Below are 27,754 nucleotides of genomic sequence, written 5' to 3'. Positions count from 1 at the left end.
GCTAAGGAAATATTTGAGCTGCGTTTGTTTTACAGAAGCGAAAAATTTTGACGGCCGCTTCGCTCGCATAATAATATAATATAATACATATTATCGAAAAACATTAAATAATATTAAACGGCATAACGTACACGGATATTAGTAATTTAAATAACGTATTCCATAAATCAAATTTTAAATGAATTTAAATTTCTCCTAGGGGGGTCCGCGGCAACATAGGATATGTGCGGGGGCTTACATTTTAAAATTTTTTTTCGTTGGTTTTTGAGTTGGTAGGTCAATAACACGTGTTTGTGTATTGTGTATGCGTGTGGCAAGGATATGTTGCTAAAAATTTCGGGTGATCATCCATCCATTCGGGAACTAGAAACTGCGGCCGATAAGTTCGCTGACTGTAGTGATGGGAATAATCGAATGATTACGATAATCGAGATGTCATCATAATCTAGCTAATCATTCGATTGAAATAATCGAAATATTATATAGAATGAAATGTATTACATAACCGTCATAAATTGGATTAAATTCAAAACTGATACCTATATTCACTCCATAAAAATAATCAAGATATTATGAACTAATAAACAATAATCAAACAATAATCAACTTATTAATAACAATTCGTAGTAATATTTTTAATCGGAAATTTAAAAAAACACTACATTTTTATCATTATAAATTATAATACAAAAACAAAATACTTTTTTATTATGTTCGTGTTTTTTATGAATTCAAATATTAAGACAGGTGTTAACTGTTAAGAGATTACTAGATTAGTCGTAGAATAAAAATACTCGAGTATCATTTTACTATTAGTAGTTATTTCTTATTACCTACTTATTTCATTATTTTTACTCATTAGAATTTGAAAACTACTACCAAAATTAGTAATACCTATATAATTTTCCTTCGTTTGATTTTTTTCAGTTGGTTCCGAGAATCGAGACCGAGCGGTCCATTCGATTATTTTTCTTAACGATCGAGTTAAGCAAGATATATCTTAAAACCATGATCCGACCTTATATTATAATTATAATTGCAGCACAACTTTAAATAAGAACTACACATTTTGATTTCGAACTGCACATTTTGTGCACAACTGCTGCACTTTAGCGCAAGCTCTGACGGGTAGTGGGTACCTATAATGTGATGTGAATTATCACAATTTAAAAATAGCTCTCATCTTATAAAATAATCGAATAAAAGTCAACGCTTAAGCACAGGTGATGCTCTTGCCGCTCTTGGTTATGATTTTTGTCGGTTCACTACTTCAATAGAATATCAAAACTTACGGCACACTATATTTATACATTGAAATAACTGAACGAAAATTTGCCATGATGAAGACATCAAATGCATCGGTATCATCACTATTTCGATTTTATGTTAGATCGACCGATTAAAATTGCATATGCATATGCATTCGAATTAAGAAGATATTATTATATTTAGTTCGAAAAGTTTTATTTTCGGTTCTCTTTCGCCATCTAGTGGTCAGTGTTCATTCCAAATATCGAAGATAATTTTCGTAAACATTACCGTGGTACACGTTAACCTAAAAATTTTTTACAAACAATCCTTGGTAGGGGTGATAGGTTCTTTAATGTTATTATATTTTGCTTGTCATCCACTCTCAGAAATCTGAATACGGCTTTTTTAGTAGTATCGTCGATAATATTGTTTGTCATCCAACTGTCTAAGTTATTCATTTTTAGCTTAACGCTTTTGTTGCATTTGGATTTAATCGTTACAAATCATGAAGAAGGCTGAAAAGAAAACCGAGGAAATGGTGAGACTTTTTCGTCGATAACATTATTTTTATTTCATTTAGAACCTGTATTTTGTTAATGTTTTTAATATGAAAAATATTATATTTTATTCATTTATTTTCAGTCCGAAGAGGACAAAAGACTAGAAGAAGAACTTCATATGTTGGTGGAAAGAATATTAGTAAGTTATATTTTACTTAATTATTAGTAGGCATTAGTGTTTATGTTTAGTTTATCTATCTAGCAACATAATATGTGACAGGTAATAATATTTAACCATATTGCTAATCAATAGGGTTAACATATTTGATGATCTTTATTATTGTGGTTTTTCAATAATTTAAAAAATATGTTATATAGGTACTGTTATAATTACCTATTATACTTTTATACCCTACTTTATATACATATGTATTGCATCCATTGAATTTTAAATTGTTTTTTAGGAAAAGGATGTATCTCTTTATGAACTTGCCTTAGAAACTTTACGCAAATTAATTCGCACATCAACAACATCAATGACCAGTGTGCCATTACCATTGAAATTCTTGCGTAATTATTATGCACGTTTAAAGGAGCGATGTGATACCATTGAAACTAATGAGAAAACAAGGGCTTTACTCTGTTCAGTTGTTTCCATATTAGCTATGGGACAAGATAGAAACCTTAGAGATACATTACGTTATTGCTTGAGAGCTGGAGATGTAGATGTTGGCGACTGGGGTCATGAATATGTTAGGTAAGAAAATAATATTTTCATTAGTATAATTATGATTATCATGAATGTGAACTCTACTTAATTCTAATAAACTAATTTTTATCTACTGAGATTTTTATTAATTGTGATTTCTTTTCATGTAAATTAGACAATTGGAGGCTGAAATAGCAGAAGAATGGAATAGCGATCAAGAAAATCGAAATAAATTGCTTTCGTTGATTAAAAGTATTGTGGCTTTTGACATGAAACACAATGCTGAAATTCAAGCTTGTGATTTATTGATGGAAATTGACAGATTGGATCTCTTACAAGTAGATAAATCAAATTACCTAAAAGTCTGCCTGTATTTAATAAAGTAAGTTTTTTCAATGTAATACATCATATAAATGATACCAAACAAATAAATATACAGCCTAATGCTAACAATAAATTTATAATTAATTTTAAAACGCACGAATAAATAATAATTTTTATTCAATTTTATTTCCTGATGAAATTACATTTTATTAAATTTTTCAGTTGTTCAATTTATGCTGTTGAACCTGAACGAACCAATATTTATAATGAAGTCATGAAACATTATTTGAATTTTGAAGAATACCCGAGAGCATTATGTTTGGCTATGTCTGTTAATGATACAGATACAATGACAAAAATATTTGTTGCTTGTCAGGATCCGTAAGTTTTTTTTTATTTCAATAGGTATACTATTCTCAATCAATTATTTGTCATTAGTGGTTTATCACCAACTACGGAATACTAGAATAAATTAAAAATGTACCTATTTAATCTATAAAGTGGTACATTATCAAAATTCATCTTCACTTTTGTTTATTGTTTTGAAATAACGCCACACCCTCATCTGTTTCCCTCTTACAAATGTACAATATAGAAAAACTTTACATGCGGCACAACTTAACTACGTTTGTATTAAAAGTAAGATTACCAAAATTTCACAAAATATGGGGAAGAACTTAATCTGAGCTATAGTGTCTGTTTATTTCATAACATAAATAAAATTAAAGTTATCAGTTTGAGAAAATAAGTTTTTTAGGTTTTTAATCTGTTTTTATATACAGAGGGAGTAAAGTTGTCCCGTCCATAACAGTTATTGCTATTTTTAGATGGTGACAACACATGTGGGAGTGACATCATATTAAATATTTTATTCATTTAATTTTATTAATGATTTAAAATTTTCTATGGTCCTGTTCTTGTGTTTTGTACACATTCAACACATCTAATTTTTCCAGCACGTCTATAAAATAGCAATCACTTGGCCTATTGAACATAATTAATATTTTATACACTTTTAAAATTTAATGCCAAATTTTGCTATGGAATCTATAATAAGATCAATCTGTATTAACAGATAAAAGTCACTATAGTAATATATAAAAATCATAGTAGCCTAACCTACGTTAAAAGTTGTTAGTTAAAAAATTTAATATTTTTATATATAGTTTGTACCAAATAAGAGTGTACCGTGTTGGTTCATTCAAATGACCCTCGGACCCCTCTGCCAAATCTATTTGCTCTGTCATTGGTCACCGTAAAATCATGTACTAGTTTCAACTGAATTTTGTGCGTCGCCTGGCACACTCTTATTTGGTACAGATTATTTAAGTTTATTTGATAATAAATATTACATGTATGTATTCTCATCTAATGTATGGCTGAAGTTGATGAAATTTATACTTGGTGTATTTCTTGTCAATATATCATTTAAAATGTAACTATGCACCCGTAACTTATAAATAATTTATTAATGTGCAATTTTGATTTTTATATGGTTTTATTTTAAGGTGACTTTCTGGAATTCTTTTTAAGTAGTACATACTTAATTTTATTGTAGCTATTATTATGACGTCTATTAACTATTTTATAATTTTATATAATTTGGTATATATTAATTAACTTTTTTGCTGAATAGAGTCGTAAGGAAACAATTGGCATATATGCTTGGACGACAGTATGTTGGTTTGGAATTAAACGATGAGCCTAAGGATAAAGCAGATCTTACTAATATCATGTCTAATTCTCACATCAACGAACATTTTAATAGCTTGGCTAGAGAAGTAAGTCTTTCAAGTTAACATTTTTAGTAAGGAATGTATAAGCATTCTTATAAATATTTTCATTTATATTCTTTATATAAATATTTTAGTTGGATATATTAGAACCAAAGACACCAGATGATGTATACAAAACTTGGTTGGAAGGTCTAGTTTTACGTCCATCATACAATTTAGATGTGCCTGTAGACTCAGCAAGACATAATTTAGCATCAACTTTTGTTAACGCTTTTGTCAATGCCGGATTTTCCCGAGACAAATTAGTGTCTATTGAAGATGGTAACAAATGGATGTATAAAAATAAACAACATGGTAAATATTTCTGGCATTTTCTGATTAAATGAACCTGATCATTAATGTCTTCATATATTTGGTGTATTTTTTTAGGAATGTTGAGTGCTGCTGCTTCCCTTGGGCTTATTCATTTGTGGGATGTCCATGGCGGGTTAACTCCTATTGACAAGTATCTTTATACATCTGAAGAATATATTAAAGTAAATATTGAGATTTTATATTTTGTTATAAATAAATAATTTTTCTTTAATAACCACCTATTTAAAATGTTTAGGCTGGTGCTCTCCTTGCTTTAGGAATTGTAAACGTTGGAGTACGCAATGAATGTGATCCAGCTTATTCACTTTTATCTGATTATGTTCTACACGATAGTGTTTTACTTAGAATTGGAGCTGTCTTAGGTAACTTCTTGATCTTATAAATGTAATAAATGTGAGTGTATATCTAAAATTTGCTTAGGTTTGGGACTCGCCTATGCTGGTACAAGACGAAATGACGTTATAACATTATTGTTGCCAGTAATGTCCAATAATAAATCTACACCAGAAGTTGTTGCATTGGCAGCTCTTTCTTGTGGAATGATAAGTGTAGGTGCTGCTAATCAAGATGTTATATCCACAATCCTACAAACACTGGTGGATTTACCTTCAACAGAACTACAAGATGGCCATTATTCTAGATTTTTACCCCTTGCCCTTGGACTGTGTTACCTTGGTATGGATATTTAATAAAATTTAGATTACACCCAAAGTTAATTAATCTAAAAGTAATATTTTTACAACTTTAAGGCCTCAAGGACAAAGCTGATGCACTCGATGGAGATTTAAATGTGTTAGCTGATCCATTTAAGTCCATGGCTAAAATGACAGTCAAAATGTGTGCATGTGCTGGCTCTGGTGATGTACTGACTATTCAAGAGTTGTTACATATATGTAGTGAACATTATACTCCAGCTCCAGTAATTGTTAATTTAATAATCATTAGTTATTGATTTTATAAATCCGCGAGTTTTTAATAATGATGCAACTTATTTGTATTTAGAAAGAAGAAGTTTCTAAAAAACAAAGTGACAAAAAAGATAAGGACAGTGACAAAAAAGAAACTACTACAACTGCTGAAAAAGAAAAGGAGAAAGAAAAAAACAAAGAGACTGCTAGTAAGGACCTTTCAACTATGCAAGCTGTTGCCGCTTTAGCTGTAGCTGTTGTGGCTATGGGAGAAGACACTGGTTCAGAAATGTGTACTCGAATTTTCGGACAACTAGTAAGACATGTTCATGTACAACATTTGAAATCACAAAACTATATTTAAATACTATTTGTTGATTTTTAGGGTAGGTACGGTGAACCACCTGTAAGAAGAGCTGTTCCATTAGCTATCGCGTTGTTATCTATATCAAACCCTCAAATGAATATCATTGATGTCCTAAATAAATACTCCCACGATTTAGATGAAGAAGTAGCACATAATGCTATATTTTCTATGGGTTTGGTTGGAGCTGGTACTAATAATGCTAGGTAATTAAAAGAAATTTAAATTTAGTAAGGTTACAAATACAGTCTGATAGTCAGATATTTGTTCTATAAGACCGTCTCAAAACAATTCAATAACCATACCTTTTATTTTTTTCATTGTGAATTAGGTAAAATATGTGTAATATCAATTAATGATAAAATATAAAACCAATATGTCAAAACCTTAATATAATATCCTCTATCACTTTTAAGTGGCTTATGTTGAGTTCCTCTTTGTTTTTGTACTTTCTGCATTCCTCAAAAATATATTTGATTGTGAGTGTAGTACCGCATGATTGGAATTTTGGTGGATCGAATTTTACCATTATTTATCAATTTCGTAATAAATGATTTTATTCTAAGTGTTGAAATATTTTGATTAGTTGATTTTACAGTCTTTAAAGTTATTATTATTTTTTTTTTGATAATTGTTTTTTAGTTTATTTAATTAAAAATAAATTTGAAAATTTTCAGATTAGCTACTATGTTGCGCCAATTAGCTCAATACCATGCTAAAAACACTGGTCATTTGTTCATGGTACGCATTGCCCAGGGTTTGACACACATGGGTAAAGGTACACTATCATTGTCGCCGTTCCATACTGACAGACAAGTAATGAATCCTGTGGCTGTATCGGGTCTTCTCATCACACTATTTAGCTTCTTGGACACTCGTAACAGTAAGTCCATACTTTAAATAACATGTTATTTTTCTTATACTACAGTTGATATGACTAATAATTTTAAAATATATAATATATTGTGTTAATATATTTTGTTGTTTCTTAGTTATCTTAGGCAAGTCTCATTACTTACTTTACACTTTGGTGGTTGCTATGTACCCAAGATGGCTGGTGACTTTGGATGAAGACCTTGAGCCACTCCCTGTATCAGTTCGAGTTGGTCAAGTAAGTTTTTTTACGTTCTAGTAGTTGTGTTTCACATATGTTGTTCATGAGTTAAAATCCAACACTGTATATTTTTTATCTTATAATAAAATAAAATAATGAAATAAATAAATATTTAATTGAATTTATGCTATTTATCATTGTGTTTTGTAGGCTGTTGATGTCATTGGAAAAGCCGGTACCCCTAAAACAATAGCTGGAGTACATACCCACACGACACCAGTTCTATTGGCTGTAGGTGAAAGGGCAGAACTCGCTACCGATGAGTACAAATGTCTAACACCTGTTATGGAAGGATTTGTTATATTGCGTAAAAAGCAAGAAAACGAGTAATATTTTTATATTTATATATATATATCTTCTTTTTTTTTTTTTTTTTTACACGAATTAGTTATGAGTGTCAATAAAAATTAATATTATTTGTAAATAATAAATCATAAATATTAATATTTATAATAAATTTTGAAATTTATTGTATCTTTTTTCATTTTTGGTGTTAACTATATCAACTACTGTGATCATCACAAGTATAACAGACCAAAAAGTTATAATAATTAATGGTTTTGTGACAAAAGTCTGTCTTTCTATCAAATTTCTGACAAAACAAATGCCTTCTGAAATCGGGAAATAGTGGTTAACCAGATATCTCCAACCAAATATTTCACATGTTGGCCACCAAAGTCCTATAAGAAAAATAAAAAATTATGATTCATAAAATAATTGTAGTTATTGATCATAATAATGTAGGAATTCCTCAGTACCTGAGACGTAGACGCATATTGTGAATTTTAAGTACAGTATTATTGTGACACTGAAATGATTTTTGACAAATGAACATAAGATATATCCTATTAAAAATGAATATAGGAATATTATTCAGTTTTTATATTTTTTATGGACGGTGTACTACAATTTAAACACGTGTATGAATAGTTATAAGTTTTATCCATGCCTATAATGTTTAAGATGTTAAAATGTATGCTTTATAATTTTGTATTATATTCAATTATGGGGATCAAGAAAAATAATATTGTTATATTATAATATATTACGCGAGTAAACTGGAAAAAATATTGATTTCAAACTGAAATTGCTGAACTTAAGTGAATAAGCAATAAGTAATTAAGTAATAAAATATTTGCAACAAAATGCATTTGATGATAATATCAACACTTGTATCGACTGACAGGTTAGGGAAATTCCTGTAAATTTATATACGGAGTGGTCAATTCTACTTAAATATAGTTAATAAAAATAAAAATAAATAATGTACGACTAAAATGTGTTTTTGCTATCAACATTTCATACATTTTTGAACAAATTTTGCTACGATTTCACATATTATTTTCTTGCACAATAACCAAATCCTAGATTGATCTATGACCTTTATAATAACATGTGGTTATGTGGTTAGTTATACAGGTTGATTCTTTTAAGTGGGTAGACTAATTATCTTGAAAAGTATTTACTTTTTTCAAAATATTTTTTTACATGGTTTGAAGTTGTTAAAAAACCAACGTTTTTATTAAAAAATTATATATTTTAATATTTTTTATCCTTATCATTTTTTAAGTTTTTTTTACTTTTTTGAATGACAAAATAGAGTTTTAATTTCATATTCCAAAGCAGATATTTTTCTCAGTATTTTGATTCATAAAAATCGAATTTAGGACGAGTAGCTTATGAGTTATATGTATTTAAAGTTTTGACAAGCGGAGTAGTGGACAAACATTTTGTAGGTAACCCCGTACCACATCACTCTGCCAATCTAAACTTTAAATACTTATAACTCAAAAACTACTAGCCCTAAATTCGATTTTTATGAATCAAAATACTTAGAAAAATATTCTGTTTTGGAATATGAAATTAATATTCTATGTTGTCATTAAAAAAAGTAAAAAACTTAAAAAAATGATAAGGATAAAAAATATTTAAAAATTAAAAATATAATTTTTTAATAAAAACGTTGGTTTTAACAACTTGAAACCATGTAAAAAAATATTTTGAAAAAAGTAAATACTTTTCGAGATAATTAGTGTACCCACTTAAAAGAATCACCCCGTATAGTTTAGGTTTTTTCGCGGTACATACGTACAACTTGTAAGTGTTGTATTATCCAAGCAGTAAAAGTTCCAAAATTACCCAAGTGTGTTCCGCAAACGCTCACCAGCAACAAGCCCAAGAACACGTAGGAGAGATGCGGGTTGGTAATGTCGTATAGGTAGTGCACGTGTACGACCATAAACGCGTTCCAGACGACGGCGATCGGTACCTGGACGGCGAGACGGGCTAGATAATAAGATGTTCTACCGCAGCTGTCTCTGCCTGTAACCTGCTGTAGCCGCACTGCGATTGCTCCGTGAAAAAAGAACGTCAAACTAATACAATATGCATAAACGTAATATAACGCATTAATATTATTGTATTGCAACATCGGAGAGTAACGTCTCGTTTGTCTCTTCACGGAAAAATGGTGCTATCGGTAAATAATTGGGTCCGTGATAAGTTTGGTAAATTTTGAAAGTGGTACATTGAGTCACGGGAAAAAAACAGGTAGGTACCTAGCAGTTAAGTCGGGTCCCGTGAAAAAAGAGATGTAGGTCCCAGCTGGCAGCTACTAATTGAAAAAAAATTTTTAAAAATGTCATTTCTATTATTATTATATTATACCTACCTCGTTTATTTAGATTAAAAATATTACCAATACAAATTATTTTTTAAAAAAATTCATCACTATTATGTATCGCGTTAATGATAAAAACTCAATTAATATTGATTTAATAAACTCAAATCGGGTTATGACTGTTATAACCAGGGCTAGAATTTGTATGCAACAGAGCATGTTTTTTTGCGACTTCTGATTATTGATTTTGTCAGTAATGCCCACGAATCAGGCATAGCCCATTCGGCTCCCGATTTTCCTAAACGGCTCCCGTTTTCAAAAAGGTCAATAATTCCCAAACGGCTCCTGTCGAAAAAGGTTTTACGAACAGGTTACAGGTCAATACCCAAACGGCACAAATTCCATCCCACTTCATACAGACTTAATTTATTTTGGTATACAAAAACTGTATACAGTTACAAAATATAAAAATATTTCCAATTAGCCATGAACACATAATATTCTATAGATTAGATATCGATGATACACAAGTTTTGGCGATTATGATACTCGCTGAATACGAGTACGTATAATATTATATATATATATATATAATTAATTTCGGTATACAAAAACTGTATACAGTTATAAAATGTAAAAAAAAATATAAAAATATTTTAAAATCGTGTTCTACCCCTTTTTTCGACGGGAGCCGTTTGGAAAAAATAAACAATAGACGGGAGCCATTTGGGTATTGACGCACGAATTACCTCACTGTGTGATAAATTGTGGTGTTTTTATTTTGCATGTTATTGCATATTTTGGATAAAATGCATATATTGAATAAAATTAATAATATTGCATATTTCGATTATAAGAATGCGAAAAATGCCGCATGTTTTATAGTATATTTCGTAATTAATATTTATAATTTAATTTTAATATTTCGTATCTAATCCTAGCTCTACTGATAAAAGTAGAAAACTTGGTTTTTTTGTCAAACACAAATTTTATTTTTATAAATACAATCCTATGCTACAATAGATATTATGCGATTAAAGATTGAATAGTTTGACGGAGAAAGATAAACACAATTATTAATAAAAGTATGTCGGTCAATATAAAATCTAAGATAGAAATTAAAATGCATATTTTTATATGCATATTTTACAATTTTTTATTGCATACAAATAATCCTAGCCCTGGTTATAACATTACTGGTGTAATTTGCTCCACTTTATAATAGGTATTATCTCAACAATAATGAATTTTTTTTTTATTCACTTTTTTTATTAATTTGCATTTGTAACATTTTTAATCAATATAAATGAAGTATAAAATAATATAATACAATGAAATTTGTTTAATTTTTTTTTAATTAGTAGCCTACAATCTTTTTTTCCGCGGGACCCAACTTCACACCACCTGTTTATTCTCGGGACTAAGTTTACCGAGTAAAGGTCATTTGGGACCCAATTGACCAATCCCGTAAATAATACGATACATTATTATCGAACACTACAAGTAGATATGATAATTCATTATTGCAATATATACTATACAGGGACACAGGGTGATTATTTCATTAAACAACACTCATATGGTGTTTGTGTGTAAATACCACCTAACATCCACCTATAACACACAAAAACCACCCAACTTTGGAAGGTTATATCTTGTAAACGGATTAACGAAAAATGAAAATTTAAACGTGAAAATGCATTGAAAAAAATTTATGAAATTTTAAGTATATGTTGTCATTTGAAAATCAAAGGTTGATAATGGTTTACCTTTTACCTGATAAATATAAGGGTGAAAATATCTAAAAAAATATATAATTATAGAACAAGACAGATCTATAATTTTGAAAAAAAAAAAAAATTGAAAAAAGTCGATAGTTTTTGAAATAATGAGTGTTGTTTGATAAAAGGAATCACCCTGTATATACCACGCTGTAGTGGTATTTACATTATGCAGCGTGGTTGAAAATCGGTACATATGATTATGTACCTACTTTGCTGTTTTCTGTCGTGACCTGTGAAGGCCATCGCTATTATGTGTTTTTATCGTATATTTTTTGGCTACAGGTTACCGAGGTTTTTTTTTACCGAGCCATTTTTCTGCGAACTCGAATAATTCTGTATTTCTGTCACTCATTGTAAATTTGGTGGATGTGTACGAGTCGTACAGAGACAAGAACTTAAATCAATTATCATATTGTATAAGGTACCTATTGCATTATTTTATTTTCATAATATTTACGTATCGCCTGTATTATTAATGTTTAACAACAATAACATGTTTACAATATGATTAATATATTTGATGACACGAAATATTTGAATGAGGTATAAATATAAATCAACATTTGAACCATGATGGTATCATTGTTGTTCTGTAAATAGGCATATTTTACAATTATTTAAACGGTTTTGGATCTTGGAAAATCTCGTATTACAAACAATGGGTTGTGCACGCAAATGTAAAATTCTATACTTACGAATACTTTCATGATATTATAAGCCATACATTTTGTGACATAACGTGGAATAATTTCATAATGAATTTTTTTTTTTAGGAACAACAAATAAAATAATATGTCTCCCTTGACTCGATGGCTTGACTTTTAAAATCCCAATTCAAAAACGACAGGATATGGCCAAGCACAAAAGGCACCCCCCTCCTGCTCACGTCACTTGTGTGATAAATTTGATCGTATATCAGCCAGGTTGTCATACTTACATGACGATCAGTCCCGAATTTACGAATCGTCCGTAAATAGGATATTCGAAGTCAGCGTTGTACGTCGCCTTAATGTTCTGTGAAAACTAGATAAAACAAAAATTCACCACATATATTTTAAACACGCGTGCATAATAGTGCAATATCGTGCAATATGGTTAGTATACAAGTTAAGTGTACAAAATGTCGAAATACAAGACACAAGTCGGCAATGTCAGTGTATGTCACCTTTATAGAATCATCGTTGATGTCCGTCACGTATTCGGTCATCATGTTGTGTGCGTAGTCCGAAAGAAATTGTTTATAGAGTTCCGTTAGTTGATGTTTTACTACAAAAGCTTTTCGTCCATCTATGAAATATATATTATACAATATACACTATATATGACATTGTGTAACTATGTAAGTAAACGTGTTTATAGGGATTTAGTTTTATTGTATAATATAGATTATGATCAAAATATTGTTAAATAGGTACCTCTGCCTCATAATATTACCATCAAAATTTACATTAAAGATTTAAGTTTAATAAATAAATAAAAAATGTGAATTAATGATTTCGGGATACATTAATCGGGTTATCGGTCGTAAATATTCTTGCACATAGGTACTAAAGAAAAATATAATATAAAAATTTTAAATCACCAATTTTAGAATAATTATCTTAATACTGTTTTTAAATTGGAAATTTCATTGAAGTTGGTAGGTACTTGACAATTCACTTTTTTTTTTTTTGGCGTTTTCAAATTTAATTAAACACCTATTCGTAGTATGACAGTTTATTTTTGTACCATGAAAAACTTCATCAATCAAAGTTGTTGAACTGTTTTTTAATATGTTGAGCCATTTACATTTAAATCTTCAGGCTCGTCTTCTTATATTTTCATCATGCGTATGAGAAAATTTGTTTTATAGTAGTTAAATACAATAAATACTATGAGCTATGTGTACTCCCCAAATTATCTGCTGTAGGTAGTGATAGCATATATTTTTTATTTGGTAGGTACCTATATAACTATTTGTTTATTATATTTTATAAGAACTGATTTATAATATTATTTGTTTGTGATGTAAACGTGATATACAATACACGCTTGGTGGGCTCGCACATTTAAGAGTCCGTTGCATTTTTTTAATACATAAATAGATATTTTCTTGTACCTGTTATGTTCATTGTGATTATTATCTGACTGTTTTCAAAATCAGCGTTGTTTTTTATTTTTCTTTCGATCCTCCGCCGCAGAGCCACTGTATAGTTTTTATCAAAGTACAGTAAGCACTCGATATTTTTGAAGTTAACATCCTCGAATTTAGTGTAATCATACAATTTGTTTGATGATTTTGACGTGTACATCTATATACGTAATTATTAATTTAATGTGATTAACAATTAATATTAATAATGAGTGGTAATTAATTTAATTTAATGACATTTATTTTAATGTTTGTTATTTTAAATTTAGACAAATCCAAGTCTCAATCAAGTTTTATTCAACCATGACTATGCGTCCTATAAATAGTTTTTTTTAAAATTACAAATACTAAAACCTAATTTGAATTTGAATTTATTTGTATGATATAAAGGCAATAGATTAGGTGATGTGCACAAAGAAAGAAAGTAATAATAATAGTAAAACTTTTATTTTTTCTAACCTACATAAATGAATGAATCACAATATTCACAATTAAGTTGAATGAAATATAGCCAGGGGTCGGCAACCTACTGCTCGCCACATTCGGCTCTTTCGATCTTAAGTTGCGATTCTCCAGTTTCAAACCCAAAAATTAATATTTTATATTCAAAGACAATATTTTATAGTATAAAACAATTTATATTTTTTTTGTCACTTTTGAAAATATGAAATGACGCATAACAATAACTTAATAATTAAAACAACAACTTATGAGCCAGACCTAACAAGACTTTCAAAAGACATGCAAAGCCGATACTCCCCTTGATGTAACCCTTTATGTATTTCCCTTGATGTAACCCTTTATGTATTTCCCTTGATGTAACCCGTTAATTAATAACTGTAAAATTGTATTATTAATTATTATAGCTATTGAAATTTAAAAATAAAATCATATTTGAAAAATTATGAAAATTTTTAGTGGCCCTTTAAAATCAGGAAATTTGTGAATATTGTAAATTTTGGCTCTTCGATCAAAAAAGGTTGCCAACCAATGATATATATATATATATATATATATATTATGTAGCCATATAGCCATATTATAGGTGTAATAAGTTAATTTACACCAGGGTAGTAGTTTAAGTGTTTACGTGTATTATCGACATTATATTATCTTCGATTCAGATCAAAATAATATACTGGGTTGCAACCTGAATCATGATTTTTTTATGACTTAACATAAAAAAACAATTTTAAATTAAAAATAAAACATATTCCCTATTTTGTGTTCTGAAATATTAAAATATAAATTATTACAGTGTATAGCGTTATACACTTTTGAGTTAAATACTAATAATTTAAGTTAAAATCTGATATCAGCTGGATGGCATAAAACTATTATATTGTTTATATGGGTTTATGAAATGCTACAATTACAACCTAAAAAATTGTATTGTCATGAAAATTGTTAAAGTGTTCACAAGTTCTCTACACGCACTGCATTATAATTAAAATAGCCATCGGAGACACTGATCGCTATAAACAATATTATAGTGGAGGCTCGTATTTGTTGGTAAATGGTATATATAGGTATATGAAAACTAATTCACTGACCACAGGGAAAAACAATTTCAAGTGACGACTGATGAACATATTACTCATAGGTTCGATCGTCTTATTATTGAAGTCTCCCAAATCTTCGTTGTGTACCATTATGGGTACCTCGCGTTTCGGGTACGCCGCAAATGACCAGTGTACAGCCAAAGGAAACAGAATTACGCACGCAAATGCAGAAAATGATATGCTGAAAATAGACGCAAGAACACACATCAGACACTTGTTATTATTATTCGACTTATGTTTAATCAATAATTATTTTATACAACATAATAAATAATATCAGATATTATAGTTAAAAATATCAAAATACTGCGACAAAGCATATAATATATATATTTATTATTCATCATTATATTATACGTATATCGATGTGAATTGTGAGCTAGTCAATGCGTAGTTGTTTTAATTTTTAATCCGTTAATTTATAAAAAGAAAAACAAAGGTAAATGTTGCTTGATGGTTAATGCTTTTAGAAAATATATTATAAGCTTATAGAATTTACAAGGTTATGTTTATAAAAAATAAATTAATAATTTTTATCGTTTGGACGTTGCACTTCCGCACGAATCTATACGATTTCGTCAATTTCAACACGTTGAAATGATTTAAAAGCCTTCCGGTATGCGTGTGTTAAAAAACATAAAATCATCTATTATTATTACTGGAATTATAGCGGCGAAGGGAGGATCAGTAAGAATTAGTATTTTTTAAATTTATTTAAATTATTATTATTATTGTAACGAATATGTCGCTGGTAGAGATCGTTAATCATTGTGTTTAAAATTCGAATGTCTTACGTAATATTATAAACACCGACGATATTATAAAAATTAAAAATGAACCAGAATAATTTTTGCATTATATATGCAACTTTTATATATTTATCACATATATTATATATCATATAATATGTATATACATATCGTGCGCACGCATATTATATAGCCACACCCAATAGTTGTATGGCGTAGACAACGGATTGCGTATTCGGCATATTAACATATATATCAGATTACTTGTGTTAAGTATAACATTGCGATATTTGGAATACTGCAGAAAGATCGAAATTATCCAACGTTTAATACAACATATGGTGATGTACTGCAACTGCCGTGGAATGTATATGATGATATAAGTGGGCTGTATAAAAAAATATGCATTTTATACATTCAGTTGTATACTGGCCAAATACCGGCAAAGTAGGTACCTACCTGCTTACATATCATCACATGTTATTATTATTATATAAATATATATTACAATATTAGGTACATTCGTATTCAGTATGATATTATTTTACATTTAAATATTGCAGAGTGCAGACGTTCCAGAGTTAAAACTTAAAACTCAAAATCGTTATAACGTCTGATGTCATTATTTCTACATTAAATAAAAAAAAAATTTATAATATTTATTCGCATAATATGTGAATTTCCTAGAAATTTAACACTGCTGCAGGATAATTAATCAAAGGACAATAATTACAGACATTGCGTAATATAAATTATAGTAATAATTAATTATAATATAATATAAGTGTAGAAAAATATTTAAATCTAACTCAATTAATTTTAGTTGAACGACCACAACGTAATATTTTCAGGACAATTATGACTCATAAAGTCATAACTTATGAGCTTAAAAGTGTTCAAAAACAAATGCAGTACTGCATAGAGTGTCATTTTGTGGTCATAAACCAAATCAGGAGATCAGATAAACCACGAAGAACGGTTATTGTTACGACTGCCGAACATTTTGGTATAGGCAATCTGTACTTGAGTATCTTAATATTACCTTCGTTTTTTGTATTTTTGTAATATTTAAAGTGATTTATGAAAACGTGCAATACAATTGTACATATAGGTACCTACACAAATTTAACTGAATCATCTATCTATAGTCAAAAACATTATGATTTCATGACGTAAACATGTCAACATTAAATTACCGTGGGTATACTCAAAGCATCATTAACGTGTTGCTTTAGGCTGCAGTACTCGGTATTTATATGGTATATAATATATACCGAGTGATCAACCAAAGATTTCTAAAAAAAAACATATTTTTTAACGATATCTATTTTTTTTTTTCTATTCTTTATTTAGAATATTTTTTAAATTGCATTTATGTTCAAAAATACAATTTTGGACGAACCGGAAGTATGTGAGTTATAAAGGCTCTGTGGCTCTGTCAAACAGAAAGCGTTATCTTCACGTCACGTGATTTTGATTTTGTAATTTGTTACAACACGGCGTTATTCACCCGCATGAAAGCACCACGCCGACGAGCCATTTACCGCTTTAACGCGTTCTGTTTAACTACAGAGCCTTAAGTTATAACTTGATCAGTGTTCAAAGTTTTATGAGCGGATCGGAGACTGGAGTGGTACAGAGTTTTTTTTTAAATTTATTTATTTTTACAAGAAATATATAATCTACACAATTAAGCACAATAAGTATATTATGTGAGATTAGGGTAACAAAACCTTATGGGGTCACGTGAATAAGAAGCCACGCATCAGTAGTACTTGGCTTATTGTTTATTATGTAATTCTTACAGCTTATTAGGATTAAGCATCGGCGTATTTTAGAATTGTTATAGGGAGGGGATGACCCACTGAATATCACAAATAAAAGTAACATATAAAAATACTAAACACGATTTAGTGTCTAGTTATATATAGGTAAATTCTTTAATAATAGAAAAAAAGACCAAGGGGGGATCAATCCCCTAAATTTATATCATTTATAGAAAATAATGGCAGCTTCTTCTTCTACTGTTTTTATACCTAGGTATTTGTGGAGGGTTATGTTAGAGACCGACGAAGGGTGGGGTATTTGTGATTTTACGAAGGGTAATATTTTGGAAGGCCTGAATTTTATTTAAATTTTATTTTTCGGGGTTTCAGAAGTGATTTGTATATATTTGAAGTTTTGTTTTTAAAGATGGGAATTTATTTTTAGAAAGTAATACTTTTAGAGAACTGGAGCGTACAGGGTTATAAATATTTTTAACTACTAAATATATATAATCTACTTGTCTGAAATTTGATTTTGATAGATCGAAATATTCACTCCAAATCATACGAAGTTAAAAATGTATAAGAAAAATACTTTTTTTTATTTTCTGAAATAATGAGTGTCTTGCGTTAAATGGATCACCCAGTGTGTGTCTTACGGCCAGACTTAACACGATGATAAGAATCGCCGAAGATATACACTGTATAGTGACATCCTATTTACACACGTATAATAATACCTATTACATAGATAATAACTTAAAGGACGCTTACGAATATATTCCGATCATTAAAGTCCAAATGTTTTTTAGTATTAGTGTTTGCAGTAAATTTTGTTGTTTTTTCGATTCACCGAGTTCCTAAAAACAAAAAAACGAAATGATATATATTAATCATTTCAATAAAATAATTCAACACCTATTGATAAATTGTTAAAATAGTTTTTACTATTTTTAGTATTTTTGTTAACATCGAAATTCATAACAATGCATGTTCGATGTTCATCTGCCATCACACGAAATAATTATTCTATCACAATACCTACCTATAATGGTTATTCTTATACGTAAAACACACAGCAACCGTAGCCATCTTTCTATATTACTATCTCGATAAAAGTGTGAAATGCGTAGACTAAATATTTTATTTTTATGTTTGTAAGTTTATTACGTCAATAAATTTAAAAAAAAAAATGGTATACCTATAAAATATAAATACAGCAAGTCATCGATATAATTTAATGTTATATACTATATATTAGTACTATAGTACTTTTAGTACTGTAGTATATATCACCATAAAAATATAAATTACTCTTACTCATGTATTACATACCATCTAACCATTACTATCTAATATTGATTTTTTTCGAACTTTAATATTTAATGAATATAATATTTTAATATTTACTGTACTGAATGCGGAACTTAGTAATGACGTATATTGGTGCGGAATACGATTATTAATGATCGATAATCTCTTGATTCTTTTTGCTGGCTTAAAAATAAACATATATTATCTATAGTTAATTATGGTGTACGTGAAATAAGTAGGTACTTTAATAATAGTATAGCATAATCGTATATAGATATTACATTATTTTTGTGCAAGCTATTTCTGGTGAATATTATTGCTATGAATAAATCTTCTATGCTTAAAGTTTTAAATTTTTCCATAAGATTTGCCGTAGTGTCTTCTCTTATAATTTTTCCGTTCATCAATATTCCTATCTGATTTTAGTTATGGCTTTGTTAATTGTAATAAATGTCATTTTAGGGGGAAAAATAACAAAAATTGGTCATTACGTGCGTAACGGCCGTCTCCATAAAGCAAAAATTATTGGAAGCCGACACGATTATTGTACATTGTCTGGATAAGTTAATATATGTTAAAAGTGTCCAAATGCTATAAAAAAGAGAGAAATATAAACACATTATTTACATGGTGAAAACTCGAAGGAAAATAGTGGACAAGTCGAGACAGTGGCGTAACTATAGCACCAAATGTTTGGGGTAGCGAACACTTTTATATGCTTCACCTTCTCCAATAAGCATAATGGGTGAGTACCATTAATACGCATAACTTCCACTTAAATTATTTTAAAATAATCATTATACTTACAGTTTTATAACACGAAAATTCACAAATAACGTATTTTTTTTATTAAATTATATAAATAACTTTGGGGTAGCAAAATACTCTTGCGACCCCATAAAAATGTTTGGAGTCACTACCGCTACGCTTCGTTACCTCATAGTTACGCCACTGAGTTAAGAGATCTACTATACATCATAATATAATAGCCAATAGGTATATAATCGAGTAAATATTATTTAAACGTATAATTTTTATTTTAGTTGGTTTAAAATCGATGAAAAAATTTACAGTTAATAACCGAATATAATGCGTTGCTCTGTTTTTAGCTCACTGCAGACTCCGAGTCTACCCTAGTAGTTGGTCCGCAAGAGTGGGTGGGCCAAAAAATGATCGATCGAGAGCGGTTACAATAATGACGACGGCAAGCATGGTATCATAATCTATTAGGATTCCGGGTCCCGTATTTATTTATGTAATATACTACATTAATAATACTGAATGTTGTTTCCATGTGATTTAATAAATCATGACTGACAGATCATTTGCATATATTAAAGGACAGTTTAAATTTTTTTTACGCCGATCTTCTAAAAAAAAAAAATATTTGTATAATGCGTAGGTAGGTCTATCTGAAAATGCTGACCTCCCCTGCCATAGGAGGTAACGCAGTTATATTATTATTATTATGTTCTGCGCCTCTGCAGGGCCTTGGACTAATAATGTTCGACAACTATAAATCCGCGCGGTGCAAATACTATTACCTTAAGGCAAGATTAACACATAATATATAGGTACCTATAATACGTATGATCTAAACCAGTATCCGGCTACCGTACGGACACTACGACTTGATAATATTTCTGCGAGAATGTATACGTTAACTCAATAATGCACAACCTGTTCGTTAGAAGGAATAACTCGTAATCGTTCAAACAACCGTAAAGTATTTAAGTATATATTATTTAATAATTGAATATTGTGAGTCGACAGAAAAAAAAACTATAATATAATTAATTATTACGTACGTTATAATGTTATATAGTGTTGACTGCTGACCTCTTAGATTTATTAGTAATTAGGAATTGTGTTGTGTTAAATATATATAATTTAGAGAACAGATAACATTATATTTATATCAATAACATGCTTAGGTTGTGTCTGTGGTACTGGTACAGAAATTATATTAATACGAATATTAATTCAACATACGATAATAATGTGAAAAGGAGTAAAACAACCATACAGCTAGAAAGATAACAAATAATTTATAGTATAATTATTATTAAGTATGTTAAATTGCTAACACAGGTACAAATAGTGTTGTCATACTAAGGTAGAAGACTCAGGGTCGGTGATATAGAACTATAGAAGCATTGGCACTCTGGGCGAAACCATGTTTTGGCGCCCATTACCCCCGCCTTCTCCCATCTAGTTTGAGTATAGTAGTAAAATTAAGCTTTTTCGTAATATTAAATAAAATAGTATGTATTATTTTGTATCATAACTTATAACTTTACTACCTGATCATACTACCGAGTACCGATATTGTAATAAGGTTATTAACTTATAAAATTGACACTTAGCGTAAAAAAACAAAACAAAATAAAATTAAAATAAAAGTAATTTAAAATTTGATACTTATAGTAAAGTTAATACTAAACGTGAGTTAATTGTTTTTTAGTTCGTTAGATCACACTGTAGACCGTACATAGCGAGAGCTCGTCGAAAACAATAATTAACTGTGTGTGTGTGTGTCAAGGCACTGTGTTTATTAGATTTTTAGTTTATTCTTGGATGATTTAATATCACAAAAATAAAACATTTACGAAATAATATAATATATAATATATACGTAACTATATAAACAATTTTTTTTAATATTAAGTACAAGAGTTTGTTGTGTTAAAGAGTGTGATGATAAAATAGTTACACGAATTTATTTATAAATAGGTAAATATTATGAAAATAATTATTATCCATCATTAATAACTACCTAATACGTTCATCTATAATCTTATGTTTTACTTACACACACAAATTCGGGGGACAGTGGCGCAGCCAGCGGGCAGGATTGATAGACCTGGCCTGCCTGTTTTCAAATAGTTATTTTTAATATTTTATAACTTTTTTTTTCGAATTATGAAATGATAATACGGAATGAAATCATTTTGGAACAAAGATTATCTTATTGTTACACACTCATATCAAGCTTTTATAGTAATAATATTCTTCTTTTTGCGGTGAATAATTATGGCCACAGTACTTATACTGCTTATCGGGCGATGACTAAAAAATAGAAAATAAATAATAATAGGCAATATTCCCGAAATGATTGCTATTTGTACGTTCGTCACTAGATGTTCACCGCGGACAATTGTAAAGAATTTGGTGATGTTTATAATATAAGATAATGAATATGGATTATAAATGTTATTTTTTGGTACTAAAATCATTGATGACGATGTGTCGGTGTGTACTGTATGACTATGTATAGTGTAGGATGGCCAGAAAATAATCTGTTCTGTCAAATAATAGCTTTTGCCGGAGTCGGCCCTGGATTGTTATAGAAGTACTGACCGATATTGTCACAAAAAACAAAAAAGGATTAACGATTTATATTACGAATAATATGGTTTAATATAATATTATATATTATGTGGTAGCGTTAAGGCTATTTTCTTCTTTATGTATAGTATACATAGTATAACAATTATTTAAATAATGGCATAATATAGATGTACTTAGTGTAATATAAATATTAAAGAAAATATCGTATTCGCGGAGATTATCGCTTTGTACAGAGTTCATGCTAATCATACTCGACAGTTTAACGTACCTAATAAATATATATATTATATAACCCAATTAAGACCATTGATGATTATATTGAAAAGGGGATAGTTGCAGGTCGTCTTATAAAGGAATCTAGTTACGTATGATGTGTCTTAAAGAGCAATCTACGTAGATATTAGATATAGTCATGTAGATAAGATACAAACAAAATAACGCATAATCCTTCCAAGTATATACGTATAATAAACGCTTTTTTAAACACGTAACAACAATAATGCACAGCACAATGAAAAAAAATGTTAACCTACTTTTTTAACGTTACGGAGTCCATGCCAGTAGTGATGTCGTCTAAAATAATAACTTCGGGATCGTGTAGAATTGCTAACACCAGAGATAAAACTTTCTTCTGGCTTAATCTTGAGAACAAACATAATATTATATTAAATTAGTTACATAACCAGCTGCGATAAAACCAATAAATTTATAATTATAATTTATAGGATATGTTCTTCGCAAATATAGTGATTAAAATAATTATAGAGAAATATTCTATTAGATTTTAGACAGATACGATTAACTATATCTAGCTATATGTAAATCTAACAAAAATTAAAATTATATTTTTAAATAATTGCCTGTGCACACACCCACTCATAACTATACCATAGGTAGATAAATGGTACATGTGTTTTTTTTACATAGAATTACGAAGATTACATTCTAATTGAATTATTTATAGCCCCGTGTATTAAGATTTACAATTTTTATTTTATACATTTGCAGTAATCAGTTATCATCACTAATTTTAATATTAATTGTAATTATTTGATAGTACGCGTGTACTATAGTACCGGTTACTGCATATTATCCATTATAAAATAATATATCAAAAATAAATACTTAACATACAGTCAAAGCCCACGGGGTTACCTGGAAAACATGAAATTTTAAAATATCGAAACATATACAAATACATAACACTAGGTCAATAGTATATAGCATTATATTACATTATATTTCATATTCCAAAGCAGAATATTTTACTAAGTATTTTGATTCATAAAAATCGAATTTAGAACGAGTAGTTTATGAGTTATAAGTATTGAAAGTTTAGACAAGCGGAGTAGTGGACAAACGTTTTGCGTAATACACTACTCCACTTTGCCAATCTAAACTTTAAATACTTATAACTCATAAACTACTAGCCCTAAATTCGATTTTTATGAATCAAAAGACTTAGAAAAATATTCTGCTTTGGAATATGCAATTTAAACTCTATGTTGTCATTCAAAAAAGTAAAAAACTTAAAAAATGTTAAGGATAAAAAATATTTAAAAATATAATTTTTTTAATAAAAACGTTGGTTTTTTAACAACTTAAAACTATGTGAAAAAAATATTTTGAAAAAAGTCAATACTTTTTTAAATAATGAGTGTTGTTTGATAAAAGAATCACTCTGTATAATATAAATATACGCAACGATTTGCTTTTTGTCGTGGGTTTAAAACGTACCTTAGTCGGTCGACCAAGAAGTTCGTGGTCACTGGCAACCCGGTCATCGGTACTAGGCTCTTGTACCTTTCTACGATTTGGTCGACAATTAGTCCGTTGACGGCACCGATAAAGTACAGTAGATGGTAAATTAGCATCGGTCCGGGCACGTCGAAATTCTGCGACCATCATTATTATAATAAAGGCGGAAATAATAATAATAATAATAATAATTATGTAGGTGAGTTGAAAAATAATAAATTACGCGACGCGGCAATGGTAACCGACATTACATCGGCAAATGTTCAAAAATACATACCTGTGGGGCAAATCCTATCTTGGGACGTCGACGCGTGACCGTTTGCTCCACACCGACGCCGACGCCGCGGCTGCCCCCGAGACTACCTACCATGCCACTACTATTACCGGAGGTCACTTCAGCGTCATCCGTCAACATCATCACGTCACCACCGTCATGTTCCAAAATGCCCGACAGACAACTGAGCAATACCGATTTGCCCGAACTATTTTCGCCCAACACCGAATAACTGTGACAGTACATAATATAATATTATGTATACATATAACATGAAACACAATTTGTGCAGAACACACATAAAAAAAGCATCAATTATTTAGGCACCCCTATTTGTTTATAATTTTCAATTTTCAATAATTTATCTTTCGCACTTTTTAATCTGTCAAAATATCGAACGTCTACAGAACGTACATTTTGTGTTTGGGACTAAAGTTTTTACGCGATTAAAAGTAATTTATCTCATTGCCAATGGCATAGACAGAGAATTTGTTCCTCTGGTTTGAAATTAAATACTGTTTATCACTAATAGATTAATATAGGAAAAAAGTGAAAGGTTAAATATAATTATAGACGAGGACCTGCGGTACTCAATTAAGAATTTCTCACAAAATCAACCTTAGGGTTAGATTTTTGGGGGACACAATAATATAACATAATATATAATAAATTGTTTTACGCTAATCGGTATGTAGTATGACCTTTATTAGAATGATTATACATTTTGCTCTCATTCTGTTTAATAAAACTATAATCATAATTCGTAACTCAAATAAGTGAATAACAAATATAGTTTAAAATATTTTTAAATGGGCGGCTTTTTCCATGATAGTTAATCACGACGCAAAACATTAAATAATCACATGTATGCTTGTATTATACAGAAATTATATTCACTTACAGTCTACACGAGTGTTTAAAATCCTTAAAGTGCGCCACTTGAATTTTTTTAATTTTATAACAAAGAAATACCATGGGTTCAACTAAAATAACTATTTGCTCTTTATATCTTTATACAACTTCTATACCCATCTCAGTCTTAATCATGTCTGAATTATTTTTTCAAGTTCAGCAGATATAAAATAATTCAACAAAAACAATAAAAAAATCTTCAAGTGTGATTTATATTTATTTGAAGGATACCCATCGAGGTATAACTGTTGATGTTTTAGGAAATCGAATAGGTACAGGAAGGACATAAGAGATTCTTCATACTGTTTTAAGGTCATCTTCCGCTCACAAACACTTTTTTCACCATGATACTAATGTTTAACAATTGATTAAACATTTTTTATGTACATATTAACATTAGGTACTACTTATTAGGTAGGTATACGTAAAGTTAAGTAGGTAACGTAGACATAAGGAAAGGTAAACATAATTTATCACTATTTTAGACAAAATAAATTGAAAAATTGGGATTACTATTATAATGGTATATGATGCATAAATAATAAATATATGTATACACATTATAATATATATATATATATATATATATATATATGATAAATGTAGGTACTTTCATAAATATTATAATATTATAAAGCTATCTTATCGATGTTATAAATCCATTATAATAGTCAATAATGGAGTAAATAATAAAACAATTTTGAATATAATTTTTACTAATAACAGTTTTAGTATATCGAACTATATACCTATATATTATATATTTATATATTTCTGATGATATATTAATACAATATAACTTATACATGTTGAGTGTTTTCGTAATATCTATTTTATAATTATTATTTTTATTTTCCTTACAAAATAAAAACAGCATGCTATCAGTTGAATTATTAAAAATTAATCAAGACAATAGTGCTAGTCATAGGCGTGCGCAGGGGGTATGCAGAGTATGCAGCTGCATACCCTGAAGTTCTGTGAGGGGCGAACATCGACTCTGGAAAATTGAAACATCCAGTTATCAGTTATCATCAACTACCAAGTATTTGCGAAATACATACTTCTTGTATTGTGTAATGGTATTTATTAAAATAGTTTTTTAATTAAACAGTAGGTTTTTCAATATTTGTGAATTGTGTATACATATTATCAGAATTTTACGAGCTTAAAATAACTTTCAGAGCGCGCTATTGTCAGTCTTCTGCATATCCTGAAAAAGAGGCCTGCGCACGCCTATGGTGCTAGTCACTAGATTGAGGATATTATGTATTATTCTAAAAATAAAATAAGGAAATAAACATTGATATTTATTAACAAATTACATTTGCATAATGATTGGTGTATGGTGTTGGTAGTTGGTATGTTCTATGGAATTTGAACATAATACCTTGAAAAAATTACAAAAATTGAATTATTTTACCACAGTTTATAACATTTTTCTAACTATATTTAAGTAAGATATTAAATGCGCAAATTTAATATTTTAAAAAGTATAAGGGAATCCAAATTTTCTGGACCGAATCTTCCTCATTTATGGTCTTGTCGTTACTTTATACAAGTTATTCATTATTATTATTTTAAGATATACATACTTAGCGGCTTATGAGTTATAACTATTGGATTTGTTAGAAAATGTACATAGTTAGCTTAAATTAGGAAAATGTGTTACATAATAATTCATATTTTATGGTACAAATTATTGTGGTAAACAGTACCGATATGGAGTGACTATTGAAAAGTTAAATACTTACATTGATTGTTTTTCAACGGAAATATTCACATCATCAAGTATTGTTTTATTTGAAATTTTTTTAATGATATTTTTTCCAATAACTGCATAAGTCCTTCTTTTATCCATCTATATATGTATGTATATAAAAATAGTATAGGTATATTAGTAGCATAGGATAAAACAATTCAATAGGCACTAAAATAATTACAATATAATACATATATGTACCATGTAAGTACGTGTTGTTCTGTAATTATGTTTTTTTTGTTTTTAACATTTCATTGCACGTTTTAAAAACAGATTGTAAATTTGTAACTAATAAAATGTTTTATTTTCTAACTGATAGAGGAAGTAAGTAGAAAGTATATAACGCATTGCTGGCTAAGGCTTTATAATGGTAAGATTTTTTACGTAAGATTGTATATTTTAGTAGGTATCAGAAATACTTAAAATATTTTATGTAAAATATTCAATTAATTGAAACATAAAATATCAATCATGTATAGACTAGCTACTATTA

The 27,754-nt window shown here is 29.1% G+C and overlaps 2 protein-coding genes across 2 annotated transcripts; one reads left to right on the top strand and one right to left on the bottom strand.

Annotated features, from left to right (window-relative positions):
• Positions 1–1,623: 1,623 nt before the first annotated feature.
• Rpn1 (regulatory particle non-ATPase 1) lies at positions 1,624–7,755 on the top strand. The gene is made up of 16 exons (XM_015508731.2): positions 1,624–1,789; positions 1,894–1,950; positions 2,216–2,508; positions 2,636–2,842; positions 3,007–3,165; positions 4,421–4,565; positions 4,655–4,874; positions 4,950–5,056; positions 5,131–5,257; positions 5,316–5,570; positions 5,645–5,814; positions 5,898–6,119; positions 6,189–6,373; positions 6,845–7,050; positions 7,160–7,278; positions 7,432–7,755. The coding sequence occupies exons 1-16, from the start codon at positions 1,757–1,759 to the stop codon at positions 7,609–7,611; spliced, it is 2,685 nt and encodes an 894-aa protein (XP_015364217.1). The 5' UTR covers positions 1,624–1,756; the 3' UTR covers positions 7,612–7,755.
• On the bottom strand, positions 7,729–27,360 carry LOC107162021 (ABC transporter G family member 23-like). The gene is made up of 15 exons (XM_015508702.2): positions 27,254–27,360; positions 24,594–24,822; positions 24,296–24,453; positions 23,092–23,199; positions 19,699–19,798; positions 19,489–19,623; positions 19,304–19,390; positions 18,668–18,753; positions 15,370–15,559; positions 13,784–13,976; positions 12,851–12,972; positions 12,623–12,708; positions 9,421–9,656; positions 8,040–8,126; positions 7,729–7,961 (listed from the first exon to the last, which is right to left on the bottom strand). The coding sequence occupies exons 1-15, from the start codon at positions 27,358–27,360 to the stop codon at positions 7,729–7,731; spliced, it is 2,157 nt and encodes a 718-aa protein (XP_015364188.2).
• Positions 27,361–27,754: the final 394 nt, after the last annotated feature.

Source organism: Diuraphis noxia, unplaced genomic scaffold, assembly GCF_037042655.1.
Source record: "Diuraphis noxia isolate RWA-SAM2 unplaced genomic scaffold, SU_Dnox_SAM2 contig0005, whole genome shotgun sequence".
NCBI lineage: Eukaryota > Metazoa > Arthropoda > Insecta > Hemiptera > Aphididae > Diuraphis > Diuraphis noxia.
This window is presented reverse-complemented; position numbering and strand designations above follow the sequence as displayed.

Coding starts and splice junctions, on each gene's coding strand:
- Rpn1 (XM_015508731.2), top strand. CDS start 1,757: ATGAAGAAGGCTGAAAAGAAAACCGAGGAAATG. Junction 1,951..2,215: donor TGTTGGTGGAAAGAATATTA/GTAAGTTATATT, acceptor ATTGTTTTTTAG/GAAAAGGATGTATCTCTTTA. Junction 7,051..7,159: donor CTTCTTGGACACTCGTAACA/GTAAGTCCATAC, acceptor GTTGTTTCTTAG/TTATCTTAGGCAAGTCTCAT.
- LOC107162021 (XM_015508702.2), bottom strand. CDS start 27,360: ATGGATAAAAGAAGGACTTATGCAGTTATTGGAAAAAATATCATTAAA. Junction 19,799..23,091: donor GACTCCGTAACGTTAAAAAA/GTAGGTTAACAT, acceptor TCTTTTTTATAG/CATTTGGACACTTTTAACAT. Junction 19,624..19,698: donor TGGAGACGGCCGTTACGCAC/GTAATGACCAAT, acceptor AACTAAAATCAG/ATAGGAATATTGATGAACGG.